The 12,412-nt window shown below is 37.7% G+C and overlaps 1 protein-coding gene across 14 annotated transcripts in view; it reads left to right on the plus strand.

Annotated features, from left to right (window-relative positions):
* The window catches only part of PLCL1 (phospholipase C like 1 (inactive)), a 335,124-nt gene that overhangs the window by 256,084 nt on the left and 66,628 nt on the right, over positions 1-12,412 (plus strand). For all 14 annotated transcript variants that reach the window (XM_087862374.1, XM_087862349.1, XM_087862372.1 and 11 more), the window contains 2 exons: positions 3,000-5,474; positions 7,790-7,993. In XM_087862374.1, coding sequence (XP_087718500.1) covers positions 3,054-5,474; positions 7,790-7,993 — 2,625 coding nt within the window. In that variant the 5' untranslated portion in view covers positions 3,000-3,053. The remainder of the gene's footprint in view (positions 1-2,999; positions 5,475-7,789; positions 7,994-12,412) is intronic.

A 12,412-nucleotide genomic window follows, 5' to 3' on the forward strand; every position in this document is an offset into this window, starting at 1 on the left:
AAAGCTCAGAAGGAGATTTGGAGCTGTCTAACTTCCCTGTCCGCTCAATACAATCCCACCCTCTCCTCTCAACTTTTTGGAGCTAATGCATAGCATGGCCATTGAAAACAAACAGAGAAATATCGGAGTCCTGAAACTTTTCCAGCATATTTTGAATAGAAATAATCTTGACTCTGGTCAACAGCAGACAAGCTAATTATTTGTTCACATGTGCTTTGGCTAGTTTTTTGCTCATTTGGGGGACTTGTAATAACTTTGGAGTTTGTCCTTCGTGAAATGACAACCTAAGAGTATATCTTTTCTGCTGGTTCCAAGTTTTAAGGCATTTTGGGATAAGTTTTGTAATCATGTGGGAACTGGAGGTCAAAGCAGGAAATAAGATTTTGGAGCAGATCAATTCTTTCCTAGGCTAGATAGGAAACATTTATCTTTTGACGGCTAATCTTACTAGGAGAGAAAGTCTTGACTTAAGGAGGTACCACCACAGAGAAGAGAGGCTTGTAAGAGAAATCTCTTCTGATAGCAGTGCTTTTGTTTTTGTGAACAGTGGCTCAAGTCTAGAGTGAAGTGTTAAGACTGTGAAGGCTGGTGTGGTACCAAACGTAGGGCACAGAAACTACATACACACATTTACAGCAACACTAATTTCCCACTGAAGGTTTGTTAGAAACTATTGGAGATTTTATAATTTGTTGACAATAATCCTACTTGGAACATGATCTGCCTTATATAAAAATAATCTTTTTTGTGAAAGATCTCATTAGTTTAAAAGCCTAGTCAAATGGTAGCTTTAAAAGCTGAGTCACAGTCTAATTTACTATCACAATTCAGTTTCCCTCTTTATTTTACTTGGTAGATTAATCCCATCTCAGCAGTGCCATTAGGTGCCTGCCTTCATGGTGTGGGAAAATATACACATACATCTGAGATTTTTGAGTATGTGGGTTGTGATGAATTTAAATGTGTTCTAATAGTGCAACTGCGTATAAACAGCTGAAGATTTATACTTGTTTTTTAACTTAGGGATGAGGAAATTGACTGCTATGGGGTAATTAAAAATAACAAGTCTCTGGAAAAGCAAGAGCTAAATTGTTAAATGCCAGGGCATCAAGAGACAATATTCTGTAATCTGTACAGATTTTTTTTTTATTCTGTAAATAAATTGGGTAATTTATATCTTTGTCACTTGAAGATCAGACATATATTTGAGTTAATGCATCATCCCACCACCATTCCATAAATAAGGCAAATTTTGTTTTCTTTTCACAGGCAAGGTTTTAGTCAATTGAATAATAAATCACCGTGCCTTTTCCTGAGTCACAGGATAGGGAGGCTCTTATAGGCAGGTCCACAATTAAATAAGGCCTTAGAGGAGAGATTCTACCCTGTTTGAAAAGAATGCCAGTGAAGGAGACATCCCAGACTACTTCGGTCATACTTCTTAGTGCTTGAAATAGTAATATCATGTGTCTGTTTTAAAATATTATCTGTTTATCACTGAAGATTTGTCTTAAATGCTCGGAGGTCAAGAATGAATCAACTTCTTGATAACCCCCAATATCCTGGTCAGGTCCTGCAGTGACCAGTGTATGAAGAAATGTTCTTCTCTTTTCAAAAAGACTAATCTTATCAGTACTTACAATTTATGAACAATATTCACGCATGCTTTAACACTATAAACTTTGTATAAGGACATTGCATTTTGCATTCCACACTTTACTGCCTCTTTGATATGCTTATAAAATCAGGCACTCTAAACAAGCAGTAAGGTGTATTTGGGAAATTTGTTCCTGGGAGAAGTATCTGAATGGATGATCTGGTTGCGAGCGTTATTAACTTTAATCTATGGTCTGAACAGAGGAAAGTATAAAAAAAATACCCTGTTTTAAGTGGCATTGGTCAGATGTACAGTGTAAATGAATTGGGAGTGATAGACGTGCGGACAGTCTGGGACAAAGATGACATCTATTATCTTATGAATATAAGGAGCAGACCTGTAATTTGGGAAAGACAATATGTGAGAAGGCCTAGATATACCCAAGAAGGAAAGAGCCACAAGAAATATTTAACCTGCTTAAGGCACACTAATCTGGACAGAGAAAGTCTGGTGCCCTGTCAGCACTGTTGTTCAGTAAAGGGTGAAATGGGCTGAGGACACGGGGATTCTGTAAGACTAAGATCCAACGGCACTTAAAGAGAGGAGTAAAAGGCAAGGTGCAAATGTTCTCTGTGAAATTCTATGGCAAATGGGTTGGAAATTTAGTTTACATTGGGAGAACCTTAAAAGTTAGTGGAACCATTCAGATTTCTGTTTGGTTCTATGCTGTGGCTGCTAATAGCATTATACCGAAATGCAGGTGTTAATTCTCAAAAAGTTCTTCCAGACTGTTTACCTTAGTCTGAAAACTTGCTCTAGTGAGAATCATTTGTCTGTTGTTAGTTCCCAGTCTGACTTTCAAGACACTTACATTCTTCAGAATAGTTTGAGGAAAAAAAGTGACTTTTAGTTAAGGTTTATTGCCAGTCCTTTTTGATGTAAAGCATATGAAGGCAAAAATCTTTTATTTGGACTAGTTTTAAGTTTAAAACTTGAACAGTTGCTTAGTATAAATGAGGAAAATTTTTAAAGAAATTCAGCATTATTTCTTTCACATATCTGTAGGGGTTCAAGGTAGGTTGTCAAAGTACCAACATGTAGAGGTTCTTAGGAAGTCTGCTTTAATGAACAAATGAGTGATTTGTAGTTAACTTAATAGTTGATTTTTTTCAAAGAACACCAGGCATTTGAAAAATAAGTTTTGTTTTTTTTCTGAACCTAGTAACATCAATTTTCTCAGCAATTCTTCTTTTTCTGGAATGGTGAAAATGTGAATTTTAGGCCAGCCTCTAGGTCCAAATAATCATAGTATCTGAATGGAGTCTGAGGAGTTCATAGAGTGTAATTGAATTTGTCTGTTTTCTAAGGAAAATTGATTCATTATTTTCAAATGATTTTGCAGGATCCTTCAAACCAAAAATGTGGTGGAAGAAAGAAAACAGTGTCTTTCAGCAGCATGCCATCAGAAAAGAAAATTAGCAGTGCGAGTGACTGCATCAGCTTCATGCAAGCTGGCTGTGAACTGAAGAAGGTCCGGCCAAATTCTCGTATTTATAACCGTTTTTTCACTCTGGACACAGACCTCCAAGCTCTTCGCTGGGAACCTTCCAAGAAAGACCTCGAGAAAGCTAAGCTTGACATTTCTGCTATAAAGGAGATCAGACTGGGGAAGAACACAGAAACATTTAGAAACAATGGCCTTGCTGACCAGATTTGTGAGGACTGTGCCTTTTCCATACTTCATGGGGAAAACTACGAGTCTCTGGACCTAGTTGCCAATTCAGCAGATGTAGCAAACATCTGGGTGTCAGGTTTACGGTACCTGGTTTCTCGAAGTAAGCAACCCCTTGACTTTATGGAGGGCAACCAGAACACACCAAGGTTCATGTGGTTGAAAACGGTGTTTGAAGCAGCAGATATCGATGGGAATGGGATTATGTTGGAAGACACCTCTGTAGAGTTGATAAAACAACTCAACCCAACCCTGAAGGAATCCAAGATCAGGTTAAAATTTAAAGAAATCCAAAAAAGCAAAGAAAAACTAACCACACGAGTGACAGAAGAGGAATTTTGTGAAGCTTTTTGTGAACTTTGCACCAGGCCAGAAGTATATTTCTTACTGGTCCAGATATCTAAGAACAAAGAATATTTGGATGCCAATGATCTCATGCTCTTTTTAGAAGCTGAGCAAGGAGTCACTCATATTACTGAGGACATGTGCTTAGACATTATTCGGAGATATGAACTTTCCGAAGAAGGACGTCAAAAAGGGTTTCTTGCAATTGATGGCTTTACCCAGTATCTGTTGTCGCTAGAATGTGATATTTTTGATCCTGAGCAAAAAAAGGTTGCCCAAGATATGACCCAGCCATTATCTCACTACTACATCAATGCTTCCCACAACACCTATCTCATAGAAGACCAGTTCAGGGGGCCAGCTGATATTAATGGGTACGTTAGAGCTTTGAAAATGGGCTGTCGAAGCATTGAACTCGATGTTAGTGATGGTTCAGACAATGAACCGATCCTTTGTAATCGAAATAATGTGACAACACACCTTTCTTTTCGAAGCGTCATAGAGGTGATAAATAAATTTGCCTTCGTTGCTTCTGAATACCCACTCATTCTTTGTCTGGGAAATCACTGCTCCTTACCACAGCAAAAGATAATGGTTCAACAGATGAAAATGATCTTTGGCGATAAGCTCTATACTGAGGCACCTTTGCCTTCAGAAACCTACCTCCCATCACCGGAAAAATTGAAAAGAATGATTATTGTGAAAGGAAAGAAATTGCCTTCTGATCCAGATGTTTTGGAAGGAGAAGTAACAGATGAAGATGAAGAAGCGGAAATGTCGCGAAGGCTGTCGGTAGATTACAACGGCGAGCAGAAACAAATCTTGCTATGTAGGGAACTCTCCGATTTGGTATCCATCTGCAAGTCTGTTCAGTGTAGGGATTTTGAATTGTCTATGAAAAGCCAAAACTATTGGGAAATGTGTTCATTTAGTGAAACAGAGGCCAGCCGAATTGCAAATGAATACCCAGAGGATTTTGTAAATTATAATAAGAAGTTCTTATCGAGAATCTATCCAAGTGCCATGAGGATCGATTCCAGTAACTTGAATCCACAGGACTTTTGGAATTGTGGCTGTCAGATTGTGGCAATGAATTTTCAGACTCCGGGTCCAATGATGGACCTTCACACAGGCTGGTTTCTTCAAAACGGAGGATGTGGTTATGTTCTAAGGCCATCCATAATGCGAGACGAGGTTTCTTACTTCAGTGCAAACACAAAGGGCATTGTACCTGGGGTGTCTCCTCTCGCTCTTCATATCAAGATCATCAGTGGTCAGAATTTTCCAAAGCCCAAGGGAGCTTGTGCCAAAGGAGATGTCATAGATCCCTATGTTTGCATAGAGATACATGGAATTCCAGCAGACTGCTCCGAACAAAGAACTAAAACTGTCCAACAGAACAGTGATAACCCCATTTTTGATGAAACTTTTGAGTTTCAAGTAAATCTACCTGAGCTGGCCATGATTCGTTTTGTCGTTCTGGATGATGACTACATTGGGGATGAGTTTATAGGACAATATACAATACCGTTTGAATGCTTGCAGCCTGGATATCGGCACGTTCCCCTGCGCTCTTTTGTAGGTGACATCATGGAGCACGTAACCCTTTTTGTCCATATAGCAATAACTAATCGAAGCGGAGGAGGAAAGGCACAGAAGCGCAGCCTGTCTGTGAGAATGGGGAAGAAAGTTCGAGAATATACTATGCTCAGGAATATTGGCCTTAAGACCATAGATGACATCTTTAAAATAGCAGTTCATCCCTTACGAGAAGCCATAGATATGAGAGAAAATATGCAGGTAGGAAAAATCCCAAGCTTTTCTTCCCTACCCCTACTTCATCCTACCCCCCCTCCCTTACTGATGAACTTGTGTTTTACTAGTGATCTGATTCCTCAAAACATTATCAGAAAAGTTGTATAAACCCATGTACCACTGAATGAAGTGTTGCCTGTGCTAAAGCAGATATACTTTATGTATCTAATTGTGAATGAATGCTGTGTTAAATTTGGCCTGAACTAAACCAGTTAATATAAATGCTTTATAGATCCATTAACTATCCCTGCCTCATAACGAATGTGGGGTTGTGTATACGAAACAATGTGAACAAAGTAGAATATAAAATATTATACATATAGACAGACAATGCTAATTATAAGTATATATGTTAAATATTTGAAGATATGAACATGAAAGGGCATTTGAAATCATAGAAACAAATGTAATGCCCGTTAGGTTATTTTAGTTGTTTAAGTGTATGACAACAACAACAATAAATTACTCCCCACTAGAACAAACACAACTAAACAAATAATAGTCAGCACTTGAACTTGTTGAAAACTATGTAGTCTTCTCTTAGAAAAGTGGTTTAATTGAAAGAACATGGATTCTGGCTTAAATTCTATCCCCTTGTGATCTTGAGCAAATTATTTCAGATCTCTGATCATCAGTTTTCTCCACGTAAGGTAAGAAAAATAGTAATACATCACAGAATTATTATCAGAATTAAATGACAGTATATGTAAATTGCCCACTCCTGGCATGTGGAAATTCAACGTTAGTTTCTTTCCCTTCGTTCATGCTTGTAATCAGAGATGGTTGCCAATTTCTTTCTTGAATACTATAGAATATACTTATTCTAGGGTGTTGTTACTGAGAAACGACCTAATAGCAAATACTAAGTTCCTGCAATGAGCAAAGAGCTGTTGGTTGGCAGAAGAAGTAGCAGTCTGAGAACAAAACAAGAGAGGAATATTTTTCAATGCAGTTTATTTGCTCCTTTAGCTAACATTTTAATAATAATTCTCACCGAAAAATCCCTACCTTCAAGATAGAAAACAAGCTTGAAGAAGTTAAGTGATTCCCAAATATTGCAGTTAGTAAATAGGAACATTGGTCTTTAAATCCAGAATTTCCTACTACCAAAACTCATGATCATTCATGGTTTTTAGTCATGTGATGCTGAGCCTCAAACCCATCATTTGGCGAAGACTTTATTTTTACACTATTTCACAGAATAGACTTAAAATCAATTTTAAATAGCTAAAGTGGTGGAAAACAGTATGGTACATAAATCACACAGAAATACTTAGATTGTAAGCATTTTATTTGAAGTGGTTGCCTTAGCCACTATTTTAAAAATAGGCCCCAAATGTTAGTATTTTCTATTTGACTTTTTCTGACATAATTCAAAACTATTATAAATCCCTGCATTAGATTACTTATACATCATTTGTACATCTTACTTTATATATTAGAAGTCGATTTTATTTATTTCTATGTAATTTTTGAAATATATCCTTTACACATACTATGTGTTTAAAATGCATAGTAAGGAGAGTTGGTTATGGATAAAGTTTTTCCAGGAAATACTGAGGATTTGTATCGTCTCAACATAAAGTCTTTTCGGTTAAGGATTATTTGGAGCCTAATCTGTAGAAAAATGAAACAGCCATCATTGTTGCTAAAGTCATTCGACATAGAATAGGTTAGGTACTGCTCACTGCTAATAAAACATGAAATAGTTGTAATTTCTGTTTCAAATGAATTTTAAAAGCCTGTAAAACACGAGCAAATGTAGCTCTACGTGAAACTTGTTTTAGTACGTGCATCACCTGTCAGGCGCATTTCTGACGGGATGACAAGGAAATACCATTGCTGGTGAGTCGAACGCACGGTGGTGAGTAATAGCAACCTGCTGTCTCGAGGAAAAAGCCCAAAGGAGATGTACTCCCATGTATAATCACTGACATGCTTTTATGATCATCATGGTACAAATTGAATAAGATATTCACAACCAGCCCAGGCTAATTTGTGTGAATATTCCAGTGCTCTGCTTTGAAAAGCACTGTGTAGCCTGGTTCGCAGTCAACTTTGCTTTATGGCATATTTGTGGCAGTTGCTAAAAATTGACAAAGATGAGGTATACTAGTGAATTAGTTCTGTGTTATCTCGGTGCACATTATACTCCTGGTTGATTATAATCCAGTTTCCTCCAAATTACATATGTATTGGAGGGTATACTTTTAATGAATATGCTTTTGTGTGAACCTAGAAGTGCTGGGGGTGATGTGTCATGTGGTCAGAAGTATCATTCCATGTTTTCTTCCCCACAGAATGCCATAGTGTCTATTAAGGAACTGTGTGGACTTCCTCCAATTGCCAGTCTGAAGCAGTGCCTGTTGACCCTATCCTCTCGGCTCATCACCAGTGACAATACTCCTTCCGTCTCTCTTGTGATGAAAGACAACTTTCCTTATCTGGAGCCTCTGGGGGCAATTCCAGATGTGCAGAAAAAAATGTTGGCTGCTTATGATCTGGTAGGAAATTGTGACTCTAGATTTCTTATCTCTGTGTGTGTGGGGTGCGGGGGGAATCATCTGGCAGGGGCTCTTTTGTGGAACTCTAATGGATAAATAACACTGGGGCTGGCAGGCAGAGCCGGCCCTCTCAGCTTCGCTTAAGCCCCAGTGAAGACCTCTGGGGCAATGCTTTGAACCCGGAGCCCCACAGATTACAAACAGAAATTCTCTGCATTAGCAAGGAATGAATTAAGTCTTCAAAAATATACACAATTTCTCCTCATCTAAATGTCTTTGGCCTACAACATAACCATTTAATTGTGTACCTGTAAGAAATGAACATATGCTTCTCAGTGCTGCCTTGTGATGTTTGAGACAAAATATTTCTCTGGAATTTATATTTCTTTTTTTTTTTTTTTTTAAGATTTTATTTATTTGAGAGAGAGAGAGAGAGAGGGCACAGAGCACAAGTAGGGGGAGGGGCAGAGGCAGAGGGAGAAGCAGACTTCTGCTGAGCAGGGAGCCAGACTCAGGGGCTCGATCCCAGGACCCTGGGTATCATGACCTGAACCGAAGGCAGACCCTTAACCAACTGAGCCACACAGGCACCCCTGGAATTTATATTTCTAAGCTAATACTGTTAAATGATTTTTCTGAATATATAATGTAATTTATGTAGTAGTTAAATTTAAGAATAATTATATTTTTGCATCTTCTAATTCCATAAAAAATTAAGGAGCAAATGAAAATCTGGAAAAATTTGTAGTGTATATACCAGATAAAGTATAACTACCCTTAAAATAGAAAGTGTGCTTAAAACTCAGTAAGAAGGGGCACCTGGGTGGCTCAGTCAGTTAAGCAGCCAACTCCTGATGTGGCTCAGGTCATGATCTCAGGGTCCTGGGATGGAACTCAGTGGGGAGTCTACTTCAGGATTCTCTCTCTCCCTCTCCCCCTCCCCCTGCTTGCTCACACACTCTCTCTCTAAAATAAATAAATCTTTGAAGAAAAAAAATCAGTAAGAAAAAAAATATGGAGAAAAAAATCTTACATCAATTAAATTTGAGTACAACTTGATAAAACATTGCAACACAATCATGGCTTAAAAATACTGCTTTACTCTTTTTTTTTTTTAAGATTTTATTTATTAATTTGTCAGAGAGAGAGAGAACGGGTAAGAGAACACAAACAGGGGGAGTGGCAGGCAGAGGGAGAGGGGAAGCAGACTCCCCGCTGAGCAAGGAGCATGATGCAGGACTCCATCCCAGGGCCCTGGTATCATGACCTGAGCTAAAGGCAGACGCCTCACTGACTGAACCACCCAGGTATCCCTGTTTTACTCTTTCAAATAAAAATCTGGAGGCCAGACTTTCAGGATGGAACTTCTGTAAAGTTCTTAGGAACCTAGGCTCCCTCTAGCTTTTGCTCTACCATCCCTATAGTGTGACCCTTATCCTTATGGTCCAAAATGACTGCTGAATCTCCACCCATAACATCTGCATTCCAACCATCAATAATGGTGAAGAGGAAAAGAGGGCATATCTTCTGCCTTTGAGGACATTTCTCTGATATAGCATAGATCATTTTTGCTTATATTTCATCAGCCTAGAGTTAATACATAGCTACACTTAGCCACAAAGGAGAATGGGAAATGTCTTTATTTCAAGGGGTGGTGTGCCCAACTAAATGTTATCTCCTCTGTTACTAAGAAATATAGAGAGGAGAGTTATTAGGGGATAACAAATATTCTTTGCTTCAGAGGTGAACAGGCAATTCATGTATCTTCCCCCCCCCAAAAAAGGGAAGAAAATCTAAAAACATATTTAGCCTTAAAATAAGTTTTTAATTAAAGATAGTAAAGAAATATAGTGAAATACTCCCTCTCCAATGGACAAAAAAAAAAAAAAAATAGTACCTCTGATAGAGAATTTAAGGTAATGGATATTCTCACCTATTTACCTCTACTAGGAAAATAAACTGGTATAATTTGGGGGAGATAAATTTGGCAATATAATTTAAAATGTTTATCCCATTTGATTTATGTATTTGTTTTCTGGGATTTATTCTAAGGCAATAGTGATATACATAAACATTTATGTTTAATAATGTCAACATAGGACTATTAGTTAAATAAAATGCAGTAAACCAATATTATGGACTCTTTTGAAACCATTAAAATCATGCATTAGAAGAATATTTGATGGTATGGAAAACTTCTCATAACATATTTTGTGAAAAAGTCCAGTTACAAAAAAATATACACTGTTGTATTTATATGTATACACATCACACATCTAAAATGTTAGCAGAATATTAATAGTGATTATTTTTAAGTAAGGAGAATGAAGTTTATTTTCTTGCTTATGCTTTTCTACTTTTTATTCTGTATTTGCAAAACTCTTTACAATGAACCCAACTAATTTTTATAGTTGAATAAAAAAATAAATGTTAAGAAAGAAAAGAAGAATATTTTATCCTTAAAAAATAACTAGAGGAAAGACATTTGGGATAAACATCCTACAGTTGAAACAGAAAAAAACCCCATAGAATGCATTCTGCTTTTGAATGATCACACCTCTTGGAAACTACTCCATGGTTGCTGGGGGAAAAGTTCACCCATTACCTATATCTCATTTTTCATAAAATCAATTTTTCATCATAAAAGTAGGGACTGAAAACTATTCAATGAATAGGTATAATTGCCATCTAAGAGGTGAAATTAGGGTACTAGTTGCCATAGAGACAGACAGTTGAAATCACTTATTCTTCCAATTCTCTGTGAAGCTAAGAAAGAAAAATCATTCATTGGGAGGGGAGGCTGGTCCCCTGGAGCTGGGCTTGGAAAAAGCAGAGAAGCACCTGGACTGTGTTTGGCCAACTTCCATTTCACACCCCCAAGTGTCCAATGCTATTTTGTTTTTTCAGTTCTATGAGCTAAATATGGACATCAGCCTTTTCTCATTTGTATTTTTAAAATGTGGTTTGTAATTACAGGCATAGCATGGTTTTCCAAAGCTTAAGTAAAAGGCTACAGTAGAAAGCAGAAATACTTACAATGATATCTTCATTTATAGTTCCCTATGGAAATGATTTTTCGTATTGGTAGGGAACTGAATATAAATATCCCTATGCAAATGGTAAACTCCGCAGACCTTGCAAGTGATTGAAAACTCTTTTGACAGCTCTGTTGGATTATTTCTTTTAGGGGGGAAGTGGGTAGGAACGTATACAAGTGATGATGATATTGGCCTTGAATGTAAAAACATTTTTACTTTCGAGGATTTGCATTGTATTGGTCGACATCTTCGATGCTCTCGATATATCAGTGTTAATATTTATTTTAAAAAAGACTTCTAAGATATTCTGCAGATCGAGTAATCATTTTATTGAATTAATTAATTAATTAGTTAAGATTTTATTTATTTATTTATTTGAGAGAGACGGAGATAGCAAGAGAGAGCATGAGCAGGGAGGAGAGAGAGAAGCAGGCTCCTGGCTGAGCAGGGAGCCCAATGTGAGTCTCAATCCCAGGACTCTGGCTGGGATCATGACCTGGGCCAAAGGCAGAGGCTTAACTGACTGAGCCACCTGGAAGCCCCTCGAGTAATCATTTTAAAAACAAAAATTGGATCATTGTCACTTTCCTGCTTAAAATACTACAGTGGCTTCCCATGAAAATAAAATGGAAACTCCTTACTGTGGTCTATGGGGTCATTTATGATCTGGCCTTGCATACCTATCTCACTCACCTCTTCTAGCCTCTCCTGCCTCTCCCAGCCTCACCCGCACACTCTCCTGTTCACTACCCGCCGCTCCCCCACCCCAGCCAGCCACATAGACTTTCTTTCATTCTTCAATTAAACCAAGTTTGTTCGCATCTCTGGGTTATTTTATTTTAGATTCCCTCTGCCTGAAATGTTCTGTTGCATGAATAGTTGCTTCTTATCCTTTAATTCTTAGCTCAAATGTCATATCCTCAGAGACATCTTCCCTAACCACTGTCCCCACCTGTCACTCTATCACATAACCTTGTTTTATTTCCATCACCCTACTTAGCAGTGTTGAAAAATATTTTGCTTGGCTTTTTGTTTAATTTCTGTCCTTTCTCCTTCAGTTTTAACGTATACTCCACGAGGGCACAGACCCTGTCTGTTTTGCTTACTACTATACTCTCTCACATCTGAAACAGTGCGGGCATGTACTATGTCACTAATTAATGGTAATTGAATAAAAAGTAAGTAGAAGTGTTTATGGTTGGTGAAAATAGTGTAGTTCCGATGCCATAATTGTTGTATTTATGGTAAATCTTTAAATCTCCTTTGTTTAACCTCTACCACATCACACTAAACATACAGTCAAAAAAACCTATAGACTGAAGCAAAATTATGGAGACAGTAAAAAGATCAAGGGGCCAGAGGAGGGGGTCAGGGTGGGGTG

Source organism: Ursus americanus, chromosome 1 (assembly GCF_024610735.1).
Source record: "Ursus americanus isolate L20-20 chromosome 1, mUrsAme1.1.p, whole genome shotgun sequence".
NCBI lineage: Eukaryota > Metazoa > Chordata > Mammalia > Carnivora > Ursidae > Ursus > Ursus americanus.